This window comes from Struthio camelus, chromosome 1, assembly GCF_040807025.1.
Source record: "Struthio camelus isolate bStrCam1 chromosome 1, bStrCam1.hap1, whole genome shotgun sequence".
NCBI lineage: Eukaryota > Metazoa > Chordata > Aves > Struthioniformes > Struthionidae > Struthio > Struthio camelus.
Window position 1 is genome coordinate 16,411,912 of NC_090942.1, and position 21,968 is coordinate 16,433,879.

The 21,968-nt window shown below is 43.0% G+C and overlaps 1 protein-coding gene across 1 annotated transcript; it reads right to left on the reverse strand.

Annotated features, from left to right (window-relative positions):
• Nucleotides 1–3,988: 3,988 nt before the first annotated feature.
• On the reverse strand, nucleotides 3,989–20,955 carry SLC26A3 (solute carrier family 26 member 3). Its single transcript, XM_068931138.1, has 21 exons — nucleotides 20,810–20,955; nucleotides 18,004–18,203; nucleotides 17,436–17,575; nucleotides 17,213–17,323; nucleotides 16,962–17,119; nucleotides 16,093–16,257; nucleotides 15,194–15,346; nucleotides 14,771–14,853; nucleotides 13,030–13,177; nucleotides 12,789–12,902; nucleotides 12,598–12,675; nucleotides 11,686–11,781; nucleotides 11,055–11,161; nucleotides 9,975–10,044; nucleotides 9,792–9,884; nucleotides 9,055–9,150; nucleotides 8,160–8,393; nucleotides 7,153–7,207; nucleotides 6,104–6,249; nucleotides 5,456–5,521; nucleotides 3,989–4,759 (listed from the first exon to the last, which is right to left on the reverse strand). The coding sequence occupies exons 2-21, from the start codon at nucleotides 18,132–18,134 to the stop codon at nucleotides 4,736–4,738; spliced, it is 2,268 nt and encodes a 755-aa protein (XP_068787239.1). The 5' UTR covers nucleotides 18,135–18,203; nucleotides 20,810–20,955; the 3' UTR covers nucleotides 3,989–4,735.
• Between the last annotated feature and the right edge of the window lie 1,013 nt (nucleotides 20,956–21,968).

Here is a 21,968-nt window from a genome sequence, read left to right on the forward strand (position 1 = left end):
GCACCTTTCAAGCCTGGCAAACTGTAGGAGTGAAATGGAGTAAAATTTCAACTTAATATTAAATGTGTATGAAATACAATTTGAACGTTTCCTGTTCATATATATGACACTACAAAATCCAAAGCGTTATGCAGAGGATTGTGCAACGTTTATATTCATTTTCGTCTTGACTCTACCTCTGAAAGGAAATTTCAGTGTTATGTAAGTTGTATTTCCACTGTATTTTATTTTATGCTGTTAAAAACAGTTCTTAGCTGCTATTAAATCATCTTTGTGTGTAGCAACGATGCCCTCCTAGCTGGTTCTTCAGTGTGTTCAGGTATTTCATATTCACGTTCATAGCTCGTACTGACCAGTTTGTAAACTGAACTAGCTGCATTTATTTGGTTGCTGTGAATAAGAATAATAAAGTTTAAAGCTCCTTTTAGTCTTGACTTAGCCATAAAACAATGTGAACTTAGAAGCTTTTCCTACTCTGAATCGTATCTTCTTCTCTCTAAATTTGGGGACTTTTGAAAATTGTTTTCAGTTTTGATTCGGTTGATAAGTACGAGACAAAAGATGAAAAAATCCAACACGGCTTGAGAGAGAAGTGGGTGGAATAGCAGCAGGAAACTGTTAAATTGGCTCAGTCATCCTGTTACTTTTGTCAGTCATTTTAATAATAGAACACAATTGATTCTTCAGTGCTAATGGGACATTGTAGTACACATTTTCTGTTAATGGGGAAGAATGATAGTGAGTGTACACGAATGGGCAGGAAAGTTTCCGTTTTTGTGTGGTGTTTCAAAACAGAACTTAACTGCTTAGAAAAAAATGAAAAAATTTTAAGTAGATGTGAATGTAGTCTACAGAATTTTATTCAGTTTTATTTGTGAAAAACAGTGCTTGAGCACAGCTCCAAAATCAATTACAGCTAATGATTTCTTACACTAATAATAAAATTACGTAAGTACTAATGACTGCTTTTGTGCTTTTTCTTGTCCATTTCTGTATCAGGTGAACTTTCAGTTACTGTAATAGGAAGCATAGGGGAGCAGAGGTGAGGTTTGTAAAGAACAGTGAGAAAAGAAAGCTGTCTACTTTTAGCACAGGGATGAGGAACAGAAAATTGTGATCTAGGTTTCTTTTCACGTAAACAAGGCTTTAGAGATCTTTTTTCCTTAACAGAAATTTAGTTTGTGTTTGAGAAGAACGCATGTTACAATGCCCCAGTCCTTGAATGACTGACTTTGAGATTTTTGTCTTTGATTCACACAGGCCATCTCCTATGAATTGCAAAGTGAAAACCAGACGTGAGGGTAGGTTTGAGCATCTCAAGCTCCATGGCTTCTGTATTTTCCATCCCCCTTGCTGGCTGTAAGCTGGCTATCATTTAGTTTCCAAGCGTTGGCACTGTGCTGAGATTGAAGCTCAGAATATCTGCTGGTACATTGACACAGTTGACCCTTCCCACTCCTCAAAACATATCTGAAGTCTTATTATATCAGGCTGTTATAGAGGGCAGGTTCAAGGGTTTGGGAGGTGGCTGATCTTGAGAACAGTCTTAGCACCACTAACTTTCCATACAAATTCTATGTCATTTGATCGTTCTTAGCCCTTCAAATAATGTTTTCAGTACATATGTTAAAAAAAGTATTTTTCTGCGCTGCTGTGATTGTATAGTTTAGTGGAGCATGGAGGATACGAGACAAGAGTCTCCCACTGCAGCTATGACCTTTTCTCCTGGAACGAAACCTGTCAGCTCTCCAAAAAGAAAACGGGTATGCAGTTTGCCTTGTAGCTTATCCTTGAGTAAAGGATTGAGAAGCAGTGCGTGGTATTAGTCTGAACAAGTAGCAACAGAGCTTCATGGAAGATCTGGGTTTCCAGTGGTCCTTCTCTCAAGATTGAGCCAGTCAATCTGCGCGACCACCGTATCCCACAATTGGAGCAAGATAAATGTGTTATAATCTGGAAGAGGGTAAACTACTAAAGAGGAACATTAGTATTAAGTGAGTAACAGAGACTTGAATGCAGAAACAATCAACACCTGGAGGGTGAAATCAGGTAAAACGTCAGAAATATGATGTTGCTATTGTCAGCACAAAAATAAGGAGTAGGGTGATTAACAGTATGACAAGTAGCTGGGACATGTGACTTGGGATTGCAAGGCCCTGGTTAAGGCTGTCTGGGTCTCACGTCTATTTAGGAAATGGTGTATAGTTTTAGAAGGGAGGGTTATGCTCTGCTAAATCACAGTTTTATATTTTTCATGCTGTTAGAAATCAGAGCGGTTGAACTAACTTTGCCAAGACACTTGGATAGGGAGTGGAGCGCACTCTGACGTTCTGATTTTTCCAGTTGTACTCTGTAGTTAATACATGGGGCATTGTTTACCTGAGTCTATATGTGAGCACAGGACTGGAAGGAACTGCCTGAGTCAGAAAATCTAGATTCCACCACCACTGGTATGATGCGGTATCATGATTTCCATAATTAATGTCAAGCCTCACCTTAGAAGTAATTTAGGTTTTTTGCTCCTCTTCTTCCATTCAGAAAGGCTACTCCAGAACCTCAACATTGTAAAAAGTAGGGACCGACTTCTAATTTCTAGCCTAAGTTTATGTTCTGCCAGTTTATATAAATTTTTTCTCTTTAAAATACTTGATAAAATAGATACTTTTTATCTTGCATAGCTTTTCTTCTCTCCTGAGTTAAATTCCTGACGTATCTATAGCTCTTTTTGTCAGCTCTTGAATACAGACTCTCTATTCTGCAAACATCCTCATAGCTCTTCACATTAGTTTCAGGATGACTTCATCTTTCTTGAACGCGAGGACTCTACTGAATTTCAGAGTATTTCAAATGAGATCTCATCTGTGCATTGTACAATAGCGCTAGTATCTTTCTCATTCTTCTGGAAAAATCTGTTCTGATACAATCCATATTTCTTCCAATGCCGCATCAGATAGGCAGCTCAGCAACATTCTGGCTGTACTTGGAAGACGTTACACCTACTTGATTTAAGCAGCATGACTGCTGTGGCAAGTTCAAAAAAGCAGTGGCGAGTACAACTGCCTACTATCCATTTGGTATTTGTAATAAGTAGTGTGTAACTTCTTACCGTGATTATCACCGAAGGCCTGAAATGTTGGGGGAGAGAAGGCCTTCGGTGATAATCACAGTGGACTGCTGAGATAAAAATCATGGCTCTTGGTTACCCAGAGCGCTTTCTTCTTTCCTCCCCAATATCTTAATCACAAGCCCAAATGCACTGTTCTCATCACCCCTGACTTGGAAGTCAAGCCTAAACTTGAAAAATAAAATACTCTTGTGATTTCGCACTGCCGTTTCTTTCAGAGTCCCGTGACGGTTCCTTTTCCCTCTACCTTGAAGATTTTTATATCTCCAGCGCTGGCCACATTTAAATTAGAAGTTTTGGCTTCCCCCTGCCCCCGCCTTTTTTCCCCTCTGTAGAAGATGCGCTGTAGTTCAGCTTCAAGTCTTAGACTTGAAAGTAATTGAAGGTGTTAATCGAAGGCAGTTGTGCCTCTGGACAGAATGGACTCTTTCAACTTAAAGTCCTTCGAACATATGTCCAAGAGACCTTGGAAACAGCCTGCCTTTTGGCAGTTCTGAACTCACAGCTCCACCTGAGCTGGGTCCTGGGGCTGGTGTGCCTGTCTGCTCGCTGAATGATACACATATTGGGGCTGCCTGTCATGCAAATAGGGAGATGAAAAGCTTTCAGAAAGAAAACTGCCACATTCCCTACCTAGATTTCAGGCTGCAATTTGTTAGTAACTTTCTTGAGCTCTCTGCCACTACCAACTGAAGTGATGTAAATCAATAACGCAGATAGGAAGACTGATTCACCATGGGATTCACTGGAACTATCCTTGTTATCCAAATGGACCCAGCCAAAGTTGAATTGCCATTTCTATTTTCCTTTAAGTTTTCAGATCTCTGTTAATTTTGTCTTGTAGCAAGAAACCAGACTGACTATGAGCTACCACACTGGTATATTCACAAATATAGCAAGAAAGATAGTTACTAAAATCATTATTTAATAGTTCAGTATAAATATATTTGTGTCCTATGTCCTGTCATATGCATTTTATATCAACCCAAACCAAATAAAAGAATCGTGTTTGGATCTGAAAATGCTGTAATTCTTTACTGAATCTTCATGTTGTACTGTAGACATGTACGTCACTGTGCACGCTGTACTCATGGAAGTGAGCTGACGAGTCTAATGACTCAGTCTACTAGATATCTTACAAGCCTTAAAGAAAACTTTATACAAATTATACACAAGTTGAAGATAAAATATCACTCCCAACTATTAGACTGCATGATATAAATTACGTTTAAAATATTTATATGTTCTCTAGTAACTGTACAGGTTGTCTACAGACTGTCAGAATAATGCAGACCTTATATACAAGCACACGTGAATAGAGTTAACGTTACTTGCTTTTTTAACTGTGTGAGGAGGTTGTCAGTGAAGTACGAAATAAGGAAATCCATGTCATTTTAGCCTCCATGTATGTACATAAATACATCTTTCTATATAAACACACACGTAAACACTAACAGGCCCATTCCAAAACTTGGAACATAATCCTATGTAGTAAATCCTTCGTAAAGTATACGAAAGTATCCATCAGTCTTCATGCATTACTGCATCTATCGTCACCTTCTGTTAAGTGACACTGTATTGCTGGATGATATAATATTTAGAATATTCAATCTAAAATTTTGTTTCTCTTGAAATCTGTAGGAAAGACGTAGAAATAAATGTCACTTTGGATGAAGAATAACCAGCGTATGCACTTTTTAGTGAGCAATATGTAAGAATTTGCTACTTCAAAGTAGGAAGATTTTTGGGAAGGCTTTTGTCTAGCATTCTAGATTTCTGTATTGTATTCTGCCTGTTTTCTCCTTATGGGGCTGCCATTTTCTGGCTTGTGCTTTTCTCTTTGTTACAAGAAAGTGGCCGAAAGCTACCCTTCTAATCAATCTCCTGTCGCCAACCCCCCCCTCCCCCTTCTGCCTGTGGCGTTTAGGTGAATGGGAGCAATGCTGAAGTCTGCCATGTGAACGGGCTGCCAGAGGCTTGTGAGCCCCTAGCAAGAGAGCCGTGATGGACGGGCGAGGAGGCTGGTGGGAGAGCCCCGCGAAACAGCCGTCGCCCAGCCTCCCTCTGCAGATTACCTCTGCTGCCAGCAGGTAAGGCCAGGGATAGCGTCTTGTGAGCAGAGCTGTATGTTTCTTACTCTTGTAATGCTTTGCCTTAAGTCAAGTCCCGTTAATAAACTATTAGGATGGCTTCTGCCCTGGGCTGAAGCAAGAGCCCAGCGATGCAGAAGGTTTTGTTATCTGACTTTGCAGTTCTTGTGGGCAGCTTTTGGGGATGGCATTTCCTACAGGGCTGGGGCTGGAGTGCCACTGCTGGAACCAGGAGTCTTACCGTGTTCTCCCGGCTGCGCAATCCCCCGCTAGTGTTGATAACGCAATGGTTGTTGCTACCCTTCTCCTGCAGCGAACACAAGATGTTTCGGGTTAGGAACTGGGATGTTCCTTGTTTGTTTGTTTTTTTCCTTTTACCTTTTTTCACATCAAAGGAGTCAACCAGGAAGGAAGGAAGGAAGCTGCTCTCACCTGTCAACCCTTTGTGCCCCCTTGACAGATCTCTGAGTCAGGGCAGAAAAGCTTGGCCAGTTTAACTAAGTAGGATTGGATACTGATTCAAAGTATGTAAAATTATATACTGATTCCAAGTACCCTGCGCTGGCCAGATCCGCCAGGTCCACATGACCAGGGCTCCCAAGGAGGTGGCTTGAAGCGAAATCCACTGTGAGGCCTGCCTCCAGGTTATTCACTCCTTTCAGTGAACTAAAGTAGTGGTTTGCTAGGCACCTGGACCAAGGGCCACGGTTACTCTCCAAATCTATTGGGAGACCAGCTCAATTCCAGTCATTAACTTTTTGAATTCAGACACTGCAGAGGGGGTAGGGCTAGATACGCAGATCACTGTTGGGTACCACTAAGCTAAATAAATGACCTGTGAGTAATGTAAAGGCACTAACGTAGCAAAAGATGAAAACTGTAGAGTTACCTCAGTGGGCTTTAATTTTGGTGAGCTGGCTATGTCCTTCTTCAGCAAAATGTGTAAAACTGCGTCATGAATGGTAAGGAAAAACATAGATGGCTTAATCTCCTCGTCAAAAAATGCGCTTCTCTCCAGTTTGTCCACAAAGCCCTCTGTAGGGGAACATAATTGAAATACAAAGTGGTTTGCCTTGAAACTGAAGAAATGATATATCCTTAACACGGCAACTGAGTGAACATGAAGGAACTTCTGGTTAGGTGTACTATTTTATTTATTATCGCAGATGGGTTCCTGTTTATTGATGTAGAGAGGATGGGATATAAACCTCCATTAATGCTGCCCCAAGCAGGAGAGACTTTGAGCCCCATCTCTTATTTAATGCCTAACCTAAGCCACCTGATAGCAGGTTCTTGTTGCCCACAGGTGGGAGGCACAGATTGGGCAGCTGTAGGCAAAATGCACCTTCACAGGTGGCTGCCACAGCCCATTGCAGATGGCACGAGATAAATCATGATTCCCCTCAGCTGCAGCTGTTATCCTGTGGCTACCTGTGTTTTTTTTCCTTAGCTGAAGGTTCAGATGCAGCAGCCACCAGGCAAGACTCAGGACAGCACAGCTCTTCACTTTTGCAGGATGGGGCACTTGCTCCAGCGGGGAAATAGGGGCATGAGAAGCAGAGAAATGGCTTTTCATAGTAGGGTGTGAGAGAGGGGAAGGGGGAGAGAGCTATAAAGGAGGAAACTGGAAGGAAAAAAGCTTGGAGGATGTTGGAGTTACAGCTCTTGGTTCCATGGCTGTTTATCCTGCTCTTGGTCACCACATTTGAAACGTTCATCTCATTTCAAGATTGTATAGTTTGGCTTGTGGTTTTTCTGGCAGGATCAGCATAGGAGGTGTCTCCAGGATTACTTCATTGCGGGTGTGGGTAGATGGTTTGGACTGTGACTGAAATGTAAAATTGGGTTGGTCCTTTTCAGCCTTGCCCTAGGGTGGACGGGGAAGGCAGTGAGACGAGGTAGAACTAACTAGAGACTGATGGAAATGCAAGAACTCACCATGGGCCGCCACAATGTAAATATCTATGTCGATGCGGACAAATTCTTTCAAAGTCTGTTAAAGAGAAAACAAGTAGCATTTACATACTGTTATTTTTGCTATTAACAGATATTACAGTAGTTAGCTACTGCAGATATCCTGGCAAATTTAAGATATCAATTGCATTTTGAACAATGGTAAAGAGCTCTAAATCCAAACCCTGCTGCACCTGGAGTCTGGCTGCAGGCAGGGGTGACTGATCCTTTTGAAAAGGGGCAGCATTAAATACATTTAGCACGTGGTGAAAAAGATCTTTTGTAAATTGTATGGCTTTATTGTACCTGCTTTACACATGAGGAAACTGAGACTCCAGAAGGTTCTGGAGAGACTTTTCTAACTAGAACTTCAAGTAGAATTACAGTTTCCACCATACACAGTGGATGTTTAGTTCCTATGTAAATAGAGTCATGCACCTAATTGTGCATTTAAATATTTAACTGTAGCTGCATTTAAATATTTCACTGTGGCTACCACTGCTTGAAAATGTTATCCTTATTTCTTTGTTCAAAGTTGCCCTGGAAAGTGACAGCAAGAGCAAAAATGACACTCCAGTGTTTTAATCTCCAATCCTATATTTAAAGCCATATTTCATATGTACATTTCTGTAAAACTTCCCAAAATGTTACTAGTTGAAGAAAAGGTGCCAGAGCCACCAATGATGCTCTAATTCCAAGCAACATTTAGATTAGATCCTATTTTTTATGTAGATATATATATATATATATATATATATATAAATATATAAAAAAATATAAAATATATATAAAAATACTCTCCTATAATTAGACAGTACTATATCCTTATATCCTAAACATTTTCCATGGAAAATGTATATTAAAATTAACAGTAACTGAAAGGTTGCCACTGATTTTTCAATCCATATAGAAATACCTTTAAGAAGCTTACTGCGTTCATACATTTTTCTTTTATATGCTCACTGTCCGTCTGCCTTGTGAATTAGAACTACCTTTTGGAGGATCCTCATGGCAGAAACATCAAGGAAGGACACTGCTGAGAAGTCTAGAACGACGCTGTGGATGTCCACTCTGGGCACGGAGATGTTGGGAGGGAGGTCAGCGTTCCAGTCTATCCGAACGGGCAAGTCCGTCAGGTCAGTGGGCTGGTCCAACTCCTCTATCCTGTTGTTGTCTAATTCTTCATCAGACTCTTGTGTATGGTTAGCCATGCAAATCAAGCCTTTCTATGTCAAAGGAGGAAAGCGTTACAGTTAATGCTACTGACCCTGCCCAGGGTGGAGAGTGCATCCTATACCAGCGTGAGAGTTGTGGCAATGCAAAACCGTCAGATGGAGCAGGAGCTACCTTTGCTTTATACTAGAGAAAGTTCTGCTTCCCCTGGATTTGCAGCAGTTTGGAAATGTTGGTGTTCTTCTAATTAAGCACTGCCTTTTATTTTCCACGAGGATATATTGTTCCTAAAGCCAATGGTCATATGCCCTTTGATTCAGTGGCTTTGGAACAAGTCAACAGAAGGCATGAAAGATTTGGGCTGAGAGAAAATCAACTTTATCTTGTCACTAGTTCAGCATGAACATTGCTTCTCTGTGATCTGATCCTGCCATCTGAAGCCAAGCAAACGTCCGCTGGGGACACACAAGCTCTGCCCGTGGTGTGGCTGTGGGTCTCTAGCGATGACAGCCACGTAAAATCTTATTTCTGAAATTTGTGTTTAGGTCTCGAAGTGGCAATTTGGGGAACAGTATATCGAATTAGGACACAGGAGAAGGAGGCTGTGAGGCACTTCTCAGCTACTACAAGCTAAAGAGCGGGTTGCTTAATTCCCCTAGGTATTGCCCTTTTTACATCCAGCCGAGCTGCATTTAGTGGAGTTGATTTACATACAGGTGTCACTTGCAGGTCTCCTTTCTTCAGCATCTTTCTGATTTTCCTCAGAGCTTTATTGCGTTTCCTCAGGACTCTCAACGGGCTGAAGCCGACCTGCAGAAACAGTACTTTGAATGTTCTTCATGTTTACCCCAAAATTCCAGTACCATATCAAAAAAGCATGATGTTCAGTTCAGAAAGCACCAGTGAACTACTGGATAAAGACGCAAGGAAAAATAAATGAACAAATATCCTTAGCTGAATTAATTACAGTGCATTAACACTCAGGCACAGAGTTTCTGTAAGAAAGACATTTCTTTCATGTTCCTTTACTAGCTTTAAGTTGGTGGTGTTTATGCTTTAGAAATGCCTTTCTGAGCTGTTTTACTCTGAAAAGGAGCCCTTTGTGCAGCTGCTTGCCAGTGCCCACCCCTTCTCTGTCTTTATGGAGCCCAGCCTGGCCTGCCATCCCCCTCCTCTGCCAAGGGGACTTGGTGCCACCATGCACCCTGTACACTGAGAGGAGAGCACTGGTGAAACTGGGACCGGGGTCAGGCCCGAGGCTGGCCTGCATCTTTAGTCTGTATCTTTGGTGCTTCGCTCCTGTGGCGTGGCCTCTCTGAGACACTAAAAGGTCCAGGGCAAGACCCCGGTGACACCAGGGAAGGACGCAGCATCTCACATGGCTTTTCTTTCCAGTCATATGGGCAAGGTTCATGCAGTTCATCTATTTAAAATGATTGCCAAACACTTACAGCAGTGATGAGTTTCTCTTGGAAGAATTCAACGTTAGCAAAGAAGATAGGAGATGAGCATCGGAAAATCTTCACTCCCTCTGGCTCATAGATCTGTATAATGAAGCAATGGTATCACTAATGTCATCTCTTAGAGAAACACAAAAGCAACAGATATAATAAAAGAAATATGAAATTTCTCACATCAGTGTAATCCTTCCTGTTTTTGTAGATGTCACTTCTTCCAACGTTAGCCAAAACGGTGCAGCTTGGACTGCAAACAAACACACATGAAGTTATTCGAACCTCCTACTGCAACCTGGAAGGTGGGGATCATGCTGAAACCCCATTTGCTGTGTGATTGTCGTGTGGTTTGAGGATCGGACAAAGCGACCTCAGTATGGGTGGTAAAATAATAATTGTGGGGTGAAAATTTCCTTTGCAAAGCTGAAACGCTCCTTTGTGAATGATTTCAGACATTAACATCCCCGACTGCATCTTGGGGAAGATTTCATTCAAGCGTGACAATACTGACAGCAAGCCATACTGTTCGATTTTGACAAGGTTGCTAGATTTTGATTTCATGTCTGATTGTGGGTCAGACTGTGAGCCTTTTCCTCAAGCCAGTAAGCAATTATTCACGTGAGTTGTCGCCGGAATAATAGTTACTGTAGTTAGTGCAGCCCGATGGCCGTGCCAGATCACTTGTACCTGCCTGGGTTTGAGACCTCCCAGGTGAGCACTGGCCTCGTCTGGCAGCCCTCCCTAGCCTGGCCTTGTACACAGAGCCACATCAAAGGAGCCACTATTAATACCCTTTTTTCCTCACCAACTTACTTGTGTTTTGTGGTGTTTAGCATGCATACAGCTAGGAACGTTTCTTTATTCACAAACACCACCGGCTGGTTTCTTTCGGGGATCTCAATGCAGGGTTTGCGGCAGTTTGCAGCATCAATCGAGTGAAGATGAACATGTTACTTCTCAGATATGCAGCAACCTGGCTAGGGAGCCCTGTGGCAGCCAGAGTACCTACCCGGACTCAGCTTGCCAAGGGGCTTAGCCCGGCCCTTTGGCAGCACCCTGCTCACCCCGTGGGAAAGCAAGGGGCCTGCTGCTGGGCTGAAGTGGGATCCTACATTCAACGGTTTACATGCAAAATTGATTTTTACACACTGTTGCTTGACAGACCAAGGCACATGAACCCTGGCCTTCGCTGTCTGAGGGGAGATTATTTATACCCTGAGGCCCAGAGGTATTTTATGGTCTCATTCAGCAGATACTCACAATTGTGAGCGGAAGACCACGGTCAGCAGCTGGAAGGCCACAGCAGTCGCCAGCCCGATGTCCAGGCCGAGGAAAACGGCGGCCAAGAACGTCACCACCCATATGGCCTGCAACAAGCAGAGGTGAGGTTCGAGATTACCCATGTGTTACCGACCTGCATCAGGAGCCTGGAGTGGGAGCAGGAACGTCTGAACTGATGTCTCAGCTCCGATCTGGGTGGGCCCCATGCCTTTGGAAAGTGGTTTCATGTTTCCTTTTTTTTTTTTTTTTTTACCGTAGTGGGAGCTACATGTGTATATGAAAGGGAATATGTAGCCAATGCATTAGTTATGTAGACATTTTATACAACTTTTTTCTGTATTTGACTTTAAATGCAGAATTGTATTTTGATGAAGTCAATGCAAATGAATGTAGAAAAGCGAAGTGAGCAGAAAGAATTGACTGAAAATAGGTGAGACAACATGGAAAACGGAAACAAGGAGTGTGAGAATGAAAAGGCATGCTACTGCTGTGATTTCCACTTAGGGAAGCAAGGTAGGTATAGAAATAAAGATAACCTTTCAGGAAATTTGCAAAATAAATGACTTTTCTGTAGTGTTTCACTCCTGAACGCGTGTGGGACTCCACTTACACAGTCATACTTGTCTTTTCTCCATAAGACGCCTATTTCCTTGAACTGCATGAGCATTCCTTTTAAGTTGCCAAGAGCCAAAGATGCAAGGACTGACTGTTAAAAAAAGACCAGAATGTTGCATTGTAAGACAAGCAAAGCAAATGTTGGGTGTTAAGACTTAAAAGATCATATCAAAAGCATCAAAGCACAGCTGAAAGGTTGGGCAGCTTCTCCTGTTGCATCACTACTATGAGTTAGGATGCACCTTTCCATCACACAGGAATCTCCCTAGCCACAGTGTGGCACAGGACCTGACTCATGACTGTAAATTTTTGGCAGCTAAAAGCTGGTGCTGCAATGTTTGGTGTCCAGGCACCTGAGTTCCCTTTGAGGGTCTGGCCTGAGATTGGTTATGGCTGGTTCTGACTACCTTCATGTTCCTCACTTTCACCATTCGGAGATAAACTGGTTTCAACTTTAGTGCAGTGTCCTTCTAGGGAAAATACAAGACTGCTTCATGTCCCTCACCTCTTACAGAACATCCCCAATAAAATCTGATGGGATTCTACAGTAACCGCTATAAAGGAGACGTCTGTGGAGTTTAAGTAGGAATGATACTTGCATACCAGTGATAGCTTTTCACTGCACAAGAGGACTCGGACACCTCTTGGAGAGTCTTTTCCTATCACACCCTATGGTCATCTCATCCCCGCACAGGGCACCTCAGTGAGGAAGCTACCGACCACTTCTGTCTCTGTGTGTAGGCACATTCACATCTATGGTCCTCTCTTTCACAGTTTGGGGAAAAGAACCTTGTTTTGCCAAATGCTGTTCTTCTCCCACTGGAGTCTATAAAATCTCCTGCTGACTCCTTCTGCAGTAGTCCTGTCTGGTGAGCAGGAAGAAGCGCTAGGTGAAACCAGTGAATACCTTTTGTAATGGCTGCAGGAGAAACCCAATGGCCAAGATCACAATCAGGACGATGATAGCTGAGATAATACCAGCAATCTGTATGAGAAAACAATTCCACTGTGAATCTGTGCCCTGAGGCTGCAGGGTCAGCCAGCGAAAGTCAGGGCTTTCTCACATTAAATGCCATTATGATCTTTTATCTTCTGTACCTGGGTTTTGCCTCCTGTGCTCTCCTGCACACCTGATCTCGACAGCGCTGTACTGGAGGCAAATCCTTTGAATGATCCTCCAACTATATTACCCAACCCAAAAGCAATTAGTTCCTGGAATAAAAACAAAGGAGATGATTGTCCTTAAAAGACAGTTCATGACAGTTATTCACAAGGCAAAGCATTCCTAAAATGACTTATTCCCCATTGACTAATACACAGCATTGAGTTACTTGCCTACCTGATTGCCATCTAGTGGGTAGTCATGCTTGATGGAATACACTTTGGCCACTGAGAAGCCTACTGCAAACCCAACGATTGCAATGGAAATGCTGTCGCCTATACACCTTTGGAAGACATTTATATCAGGTGCAACAGGAGATTGAAATCTGAAAGACAAAACCCCTGCTCATTAAGAATATGTCTAAGGAGACAACTTGTCAAGCAAGTAAGCAAGGTGGCAGCCTATCTCATAGTGCCTTTACTGTGCACTTTGGAGAGATGGGGCACATAACTGTGGATCTGAACCCTGAACTTTGGAGAAACTTTGTCGGGGACAGAAACTCTCTGTTCATCTGCATTCAGCTTAGTTTGTGTCTCAGCAAGTTCTCATCTCCTTGGCCAGGACCAGCCATAGCTTATTTTGTCTAAGGTGGATGCACAGTTCTGCCTTCTAACTATGCATTGATTTAGGGTCTGGCATGGTGCTGAGGCCCTTGCACAGGTAGTGTGCACAGGGAAGGATTTCATTGGATGGGGACAGAGAAAATACACACACGGTTCATTGTAGTACTTTAGACACCTCAGCAAATATTTGCTAAGTCATGTTAGTCTGTAGAGCTACTTGCTAGATTTCCCGCTCCTTTGATCAAGCACTTTTGCAGATCCTCGGAAGAATTCTTCACTGGGCTTTTTTTTCCTCACTGAACTGAAATCTGAAGAATGGAGGCTCTTAGGCAGAAATAGCTGTTCCTCTGTCAGCTTCCTTCACTGCCGCCCCGGGCTACCAGTGCTGAGGCTATTGAGATACCTCAGCAAATCGCTTCAATCTGCTGTCCCAATAAATATCTTGCTCCCTTTTTACCTTAATGTGTGTCTATTAATTTTTTATGCCAAAATTCTGACATCCTTGGATATACTCTATAATAATTTAAGATCATAAATCAAATAGTACAGAGAATGCAGCATGAAGCTTAGTTTTCCCTACTGGGAGGAAGTTACTGTATGGTGTTTTACAGGATATTGGTTTTGCTTATTTGCTTTAATGTAAGAAGACGCAGAAGGAAAGCAAGCAGGACGACAACACAAATACTGTGTGTGCGCAAAGCCTCCCAGAAAAGCAGCAGTGGAAGGCAGTCGCAGCCCAGTGACGTGCTCCTCGGTTTCTGGGGCAAAGCAACCCTCCCTTTTACTTTCTCCTCAAAGATCTGTTTTCTCCTAAATGCCTTCACTTTAATAATGCTTTGCTTCAAGAAGGCTATCCAGCTTCCAGCTGCCCCTATATTTCTCCCTGGTGGAGCCTCCCAAGGCAAATGCTGCTGGGAGGTGCTCGGGGTGACGGCCGTGGCAGGGACCAGGCGGGGACCGCGCAGCGCCTTCCCGTGGCTGGCAGTGGCTGCGAACCATGCACGTACTTCGTGGGAAAGCGAGGCCGTGTGGTGCGAATAGCTCAGCACAGGGGCACGGATCAACCTACTGCTCAACTGCTGTCTTGGAAAATGAGGCATCCCATTATTTATTTCACGTGGCAGTTCATGAAAGAAAAAAATGTATTCTTCAGTGCATAGAGGATGTGCTCTGGCAAGCAACTTTTAGCTGTTTAAAATGGGTCCCGATGTTATTGGAAGCAAAATGTTTATTTGCCTTCTGAAAGAGGGTGATGCAGATGATTTTAATTGAAAGACATAACCAAAATGATTCAGCACTGAAGAAGTGGAAAGAACATTTTGCTCTGCTGGTAAATCATAAAGTAAAACACTTACCCTTCTTCTAGTTTTCCAACAACAGCTACATTAAATTTTTCTTCAAATTTAGCAAAATAGGATATCAGCGCTGCTAGGACTGTCTGCAAGACAATACAAACCACCTCCTTTAGGAACGGTCAAACAAGAGAATGAAGAAACTTTTAGCAAACACTTCCTTCTCCCTCCCACACGCACTCCAGTCTCAAGACTAGCAGCAGAGTTATGCCCCAAGTGTGCACCCTCACTTGCTGCCCGGATATAATTCCTTAACCGCCTTAGAGGGATAGTTTTACACTCATAAATCACGCAGAGAGCATAATCATAATATTTCAGACAACCTCTTTTTTTTATACAGTCCAGGAGAAGAAACATTAAAAATGCAGCTTCCCATGTTGCTATTGTGATCGAGCTATTGCAAAAGCAAAGAGAAATGATCATTACCACAAGGAGCTCGATGGGGATGGGCGTTGGCAGCTTTGCTTTGTATCGATCGTTCACTTCTTTCACCACGAACACGATAAGCAAGACAATGAGTGATGTGACGAGGTCAGCAATGTTTGTTTTTGTGATTTGACTAAAAACGCTTTCCAGAGTCTGCAAAATCAGGAAGAAATATAGGGTGCTTTTGAAATAGTAGTGCCTTGACATGGTAGCATTATTCTTTCCAGGGGGACCTGTGTCTAAATTGCTTTAAGGATCAGGGTGGTTGGGATTTATTCCTTGTGATGCAGCTTGGATTGCAAGCCCCGGTGAAGGCACGCGTGTATTTATCCAAACAATGACAGCATCCACGGAAAACCCTTTCCAATGACTCCTGCCTCCCCGCTCCTGGTCTCACCTCTACAGAAGGAAGCGGTATATTTAGGTCCATGCCGTGAAAGACATGAAGAGTGAATTGTGTTTACTCTGCCTACCGTACCAGGAGTGGTGTGTTAGGCCAGGAGCTGTGAGAGATGGGAATTACTGAACGAGTGCCTCCCTCCATCCCGTCCTTCCTTTCTCATCCCACACGCCTCATGGAGTCATATCCAGCTTAGGCACATATAATATCAGTCCAGTAAAAGTGAAAAATTGAGTGCTTGAGGCAAAGCTGAATGCATACTTAAAATATGCTGACATACAATACAAAATATTATATAATTAGCCTAGCTGGTTACCCGAGAATACATTTAAATATCACACTTTTATACTAATAACATATATTTTTGCATTTTTGTCTTACACTTCCTCCTGCTTGGCTGGTTCGTGCTAAGATCTGTTGTTATTGCCTTGTGATATGCTGTCAGGTATACCTCAGAGGATTCAATAACATTAGCAAATACTGAACACTTAATACTTACATAGATGATGCCAAATGGTTTATTAAATCCAGGAACCGTTAGTTGAAACATGAATTTCAGCTGAGATACCACAACATGGATAGCTGCAGCAGTTGTGAAACCACTGATTAATGACTGTGATAAATAAATAACTATGAATCCAAACTGTAGAATTCCCAGAAGCAACTGAAATGCAAAATGACCTGACATTAGTGCAATTTATTTGTATTTTAAAGCATTCTCTGCAACAAAGAGAACCTGCAATTTTGGTAATATTTAGATGAAACAAAGATTTTTCCCCTGATCTCATATATCCAGGGATTAAGGAAAATACTGACCGTCACCACTCTTGCAGTAAAATCAAGACTTAGCAACAGGGGACATAAGAGTAATAAGAGTCATTGCTAGAGGAGTTAAAAGCTATTCATTTTATTTTAGAGCTAAAACAAACATCCTTACTCTTAGGGTTTTCTGTAGCCGTATTTTTTATACAAGTGTTTCGTGATGTAAAAGCAAATACCAGAAATCATTACACAGGGAGGAATTTTCTGCTGCAAAGACAACTCCAAATACTCCATCATTACAGAATAGAGCCTTTATCCCCTTTGGTGTGTCTGTCTGACTTTACTTTCTCAACTCCTTTCTTACCACCTAGCAAATGGTGTTTTGCTGTGAGGGGGGTGTGCATCTGTGCGGGCTGCAGGCTCAGGTCTGGGCAAAACCAGTGATTTAATAGCATGAATCAGCGAGTGGTCGGTGGAAGGGGATGGATGTCTCCTAGCCAGTGGCCCAAGGTCAGTTACATGGGAACAGCAGGAGCTTTACTCCTGTGACTACAACAGCAGAAAGCAAATAAGAAGGGCAATGAACTCACGCGGGCAGACACCAACCTGGAAAATCCCAGCCAGGAAGGTTACAGATGCAGCTACCATCACCCTCTCTTCATCTATTTTGGAAATATTCACTAAAGTGCCATTTTCAGAAAAGTCATCCGGGACTAGTCTCACAACGGCGCCTCCCACCATCAGGCTCAGGACAGGGAAGGGACCTAATGAGCACCAAGGCATCCATTCGTTAGCGTCCAATGGGCAAACCGTAATTCTTCATCAGCTACGAGGGCGGCCAGTATGCCTGAACTTACCCACTGAGATATGTCTGGATGTGCCAAAGATAAAATAGACTAAGACCGGGAAAAATGCTGCGTAGAGTCCATAACCAGGGGGGATATTTACCAGCAAAGCAAATGCGAGACCTGTAATGACAGGGACACGAGAAAAAGGAGGTATATGCTACAGGCTGGAGCTAGCGGTACCTTTCAAGCCAGCCTAACAGGTTATGTTAGAGCACGTGTTTCCCAAAGGTACCTTGCAGGACAGACACAAGCCCCGTGTTGATGCCGGAGACGATGTCGCTCAGGATCCACTCCTTGAAGCGGTACGCTGGCAGCCAGGAGGCAATTGGAAGCAAACCCAAGACAATTTTTTTGATCCTTTGTGGAGAACAGCTGTAAAGATACAACAGGCCACAGTTCTGTCAGCGAACGTCTCATCTGGTCCGTAGCCCATCAGTGTGCGCTCCCAGTCTTCATGGGTGAAAAGAAGAGAGAAGGATTCAGATTCAGCCTGCCAGAAATCAAGGTCTTGCCTGCAGAAGGCCCTGAGCAACCTGCTGTATGGTAGCTGTGCTTCAAGCGAGGGGTGCCTCAAGTGCCCAGGAAAAGACAAGGTGCCTGAGATACAACGGCAGAAGATACATTTAGGGGAAACACTGTCTAAAATTCTCTGGAAAAATCCGATACTGTGTTTGGTTAATGAGTTTCCATTTGCTCTGTGGGACTCTGACACGGAAGTTGTCAATGTGAAGTTTATGCTATCTCGGGGTTGCAGTTCAGGTTTTCTTATATTCATATTATAAAAAAAGAAATCTCCTTACCGAAAATATAGTTTTAGGTGATCCCAAAAGGTTTTATGGTATCTGTGCAGTTTCTCATGCTCTTCATCAAATAACTTCTCCGAGTACACAGATCTGGCTACAACATAGTGGTTACCTACAGGCTCAACCATTTCCCCTGAAGTGTGAGATAAGAACGGCAATTCTTGCGTGCTTCTCTTTGCTGTTGGTCACTTAGAAACCTGTAATGACGAACATGATTAGCTCCTTACATACTGTGGGGTGGATAGCCATAGCACAGACGAGCGAACTCTCAGCTGAGCATTGCCATCTTTGAAGATCAAAAGGCAGCTGGTTGAGGGACACCCGGTTCACTCTGCTGGGCAATTCCCTGCCATCCTCCTCCCACTACTGGGCAGTGTTTTGCTGGAGCGTGAACTATTTCTTTCTCAAGGTGCAGCCAGAAAATGGATAGGAGGGAATCTGAGTTAATTTATCTCTAAGGTCGTCTACAGCCGGGAACTGCATCACTCAAGGGAGACCAGTTCCCCAAAGAACAACAAGGAGATCCCAGCCGGTTGCTGTTTGCGGCGCTGCAGAGGAGGAGCACAGAGCATGGCCAGGGGGGCTGGTAGCTCCTTGAAACCCACTGCAAAACTAAGGAGAAAAGGCAGAACCAGCCAGAGCTCAGCTGTCCTCTCTTGGACTTGGAGAAACTATGGCGCAAGGGTTGGATCTTTTGGCTTAGCTCTGTGTGATCAGGAAGTTAACAGTGAAAAAGCACAGTATTGCTGTTTGCTAAGTTATTTGTAAGTTATATTTCACAGGTTGTATGGAATACTTCTCTGTTGCATGCTCACAAACAGCTATTGCAACATCTGATCTAAGTATTATTTTCTCTTGGGTCCCCATCCACATTAGCATGTTGCTGCTGAATAGAAACATCACTCACTCACTCCAGAAACGACTCTTGACACTTGCATTACAAATGAGAAGATTCAAGATTTTGTTTCAGCAGTTATCACTGGATATTTTTCAACAACGAAGTGATTCTGTCACCGTGCTGATCATTTGCTTAATTACATTTCTCTGAGTGTCTTGTATTCGTACCACTTTAAAGTCAGCTAAACAGATGCTTTATCTGAAAAACATTTTATCTTCGCTTCTGCCATTAAATATTTAACACAATACTAGTCCTAGACTGGAAGAGCGGGACGTGCTCCTGGTAGTCTTTGGTGATGCTGAAGAAGAGTAATATTGTTGAAAACTCTGTCGCATAGTTTTGTTTGTCACATTGTAGGGCTAGATGTGCCATGCTTACTCTTTGAAATGCTCATAAACCATAAAAATAAAAGAATTGCCCAGCTTTCTCTTTTGCTTCAAATTTTCCCTAGTGCTGTAGCTGTTCCAGATACTTTAATTGTCTTTCTTGCCCCCTCTCCCAACCTTTATTCCCTTTTCAGACCATATTTAATGCCCTGATTTCAGGGCATGTACAGTATGCCTCTTTACAACTCTCAAAATGTCCTTTGGTTTCCTAGCGCTTGCCTTGTTGAAGGTGTAAGTATTTTGTATTCTTTTGTTTTTTTCCTGATAGAGACTCCAATTTACTGCTTGTCGTTCTGGTTAGCTTTGGATCAATGTCATAGCTGTTCACATGGAGCCCTCGATCCTCCATCCTTAGGGTCTCTTCAAGCTAAATAATGTGAGCCTATGCCACCTTGGAAGACCATGGTGCTCTGCAGCATTAGCCAAGTTAAGCTTAACCAGGGCAGCGAGAGCGCCTGAAGCATGGTGGAAGGTGCCTTCCAGGTGTTTCTTGGCTGGATGATGACTGTGGCTAGTCACCCTCCGCTCACCCGCCCTGTCCTGGCTGCATTGCTCATCTTCTTCTCCTCCCCAAGTCTGTCAACGCCTATCAGACACCGTTACTTCAGTCACTATTGCTTTCCCATTGCGCGCTTGGATTTTCCTCCCAAATATATTTAGGAAGATAGAATCCCCTTTGCATGGGGGTTATTTGTAAATGAGTTTTTTCAGCTGTCTGAACGGTTACTTACTTCAGATATTTTAAGGAAAATTGCATATTGCAGCAAGTGCCAGTGTAGCAGAGACCGACTTCCTCTGCAAAGCCCGAAAAGAGCGATCCTGATTCTGGTAACCTGTGTTGCCTTTTCTAAGCGCCTCTGTCACTAAGCCCTTGGACTTCTTGTTGGAGACTGCCAATTAGTGCGATTCTGATGACTTCTATACTGTGTCCAGCCACCCACAGGGAACAAGAGCACAGGAAGAGATTAGACTGCACAGCTATCAAATGGTAACAACTTTCACTATTGACCCAGGCTAGATTTGAACTGAAAACCCAGAGATAACATTCAAGTTCAGTTTAATTCCTAATACAGCTTATAGCTTCTGATCTTGTTCTTATGACTAGCAATTAATGGCACTACCATCTCTCACAGGCCAAAGGCTGCACCACTGCTAATCTCCCACATTTGTGAGCCTTTGGTATTGCGTATTTTGACATTCGTCATTTTGTTGATCAGACTAACAAAGGGATATTTTCCCCCTCTATTAATTTATCCTAAATATTGTCTAAGAAGTATGCAAAAATCTGGTAACGTTCGCCAAATAATTGAATATCAGCGTGCTGCATCCCCCTTTTCAATCTATGCGTACACACTCTCTAACTCTATTTTTCTCCAATATAAACATCTGAAAAATACAAAAAAATTCCACAAAGAAATCTTTTACATTTTACAAGAAATACAATACATGACTAGAAGCATTTTATTTATGAGCATTAATTTACCTATCCCATGCCTAGGCTGGCAAGTCAGAATTGTACCTGATGTGTCTTCTATGAAGCTCCAGAAGAAACCAGATGAAGATTTTATGGAAAAGATATCCTTGAAATTTTCAGAGGCAGTGCAGGTATCTCATGCTGTTCTTCATTTCAGAACCTCCCTAAATACTGTCTGAACTTTAATAACTAACTTCAGTTAACTTTTACAAGAAAAGAAAGATTTCATTGTGGCCTTGACCATTGAGCCTATTCTCAGGAGGGATGATAAGAGTCATTTCTTAAAGTTCTCGGGGAGATTGCTTAACTCCATTTGGTGAACTGTTTTAATTGGTTTGCAGAGATTGATATAGGAAAATAGAGATGAATAAGAAGGACTGTCTGTTGCAATCCTATCCTGTGCATCTGCCAGGTTTCTGTTGAGTGTGGTAGGAAGAGGTGACAACAACTCTGTAAACGGTACTCTTTGCTCCTGAAACAGCGTCTACCTGGTGGTATGGGAGACGGGGCTGCCGGGAATGCCGGCTCTGGACGAGATGTGCCTATCTGAATCTTTACTGCCACGCACCTTTAAAGGAGCATAAATTACCTTTTCAGAAACAATTCCTACATGCTCAAATCATCTCTGAAGCTGGCCTTGGTGATGATTCCCAAGAGGTGACACGGTGCGGCTGGTGGCTGTAGCATCCTGCGACAGGGGTGGGAAGGTGTGCAGATGTGTGCATCACTGGGACTTTGGGCATGACCATGGGCAGCGTGGGCCAGCTGGACCATCCCCATGGGAGCCTGTTCTCCAACTTCAACTACGGAGGAACTGAGAGAAACTACCTTCCCTAGGCCAAAGCGAACCCCTTTAAATACTTCTTTGAGACACTTAAAATCCCCTAAAGAGATAGCTGAAATCATATTTTGATGCCTTAAAGTACGACTTCAGTGGAAGGTGCCTGTCTGTGCTCAGGGCAGCAGTAAGCTGCAGTGCTTTGGTGCTGATGACACCATAGCATCTAAGTTTCCTGATGAAAAAATTTCCTTAGGACCCTTTCCTGCGGTCATGCTGCTACAAACACCTAGAAGCCCTTCAACCACGGACACCCATCCTGCTTGGAGGGCCCTGGGGGAGCCAGAGACTCAGCATGTGACCACCCATGTCTACAAAGGTCCTGGCACTCCTTAGGGAATTCCTCCTGCCTGGAAGCGGGAGCTC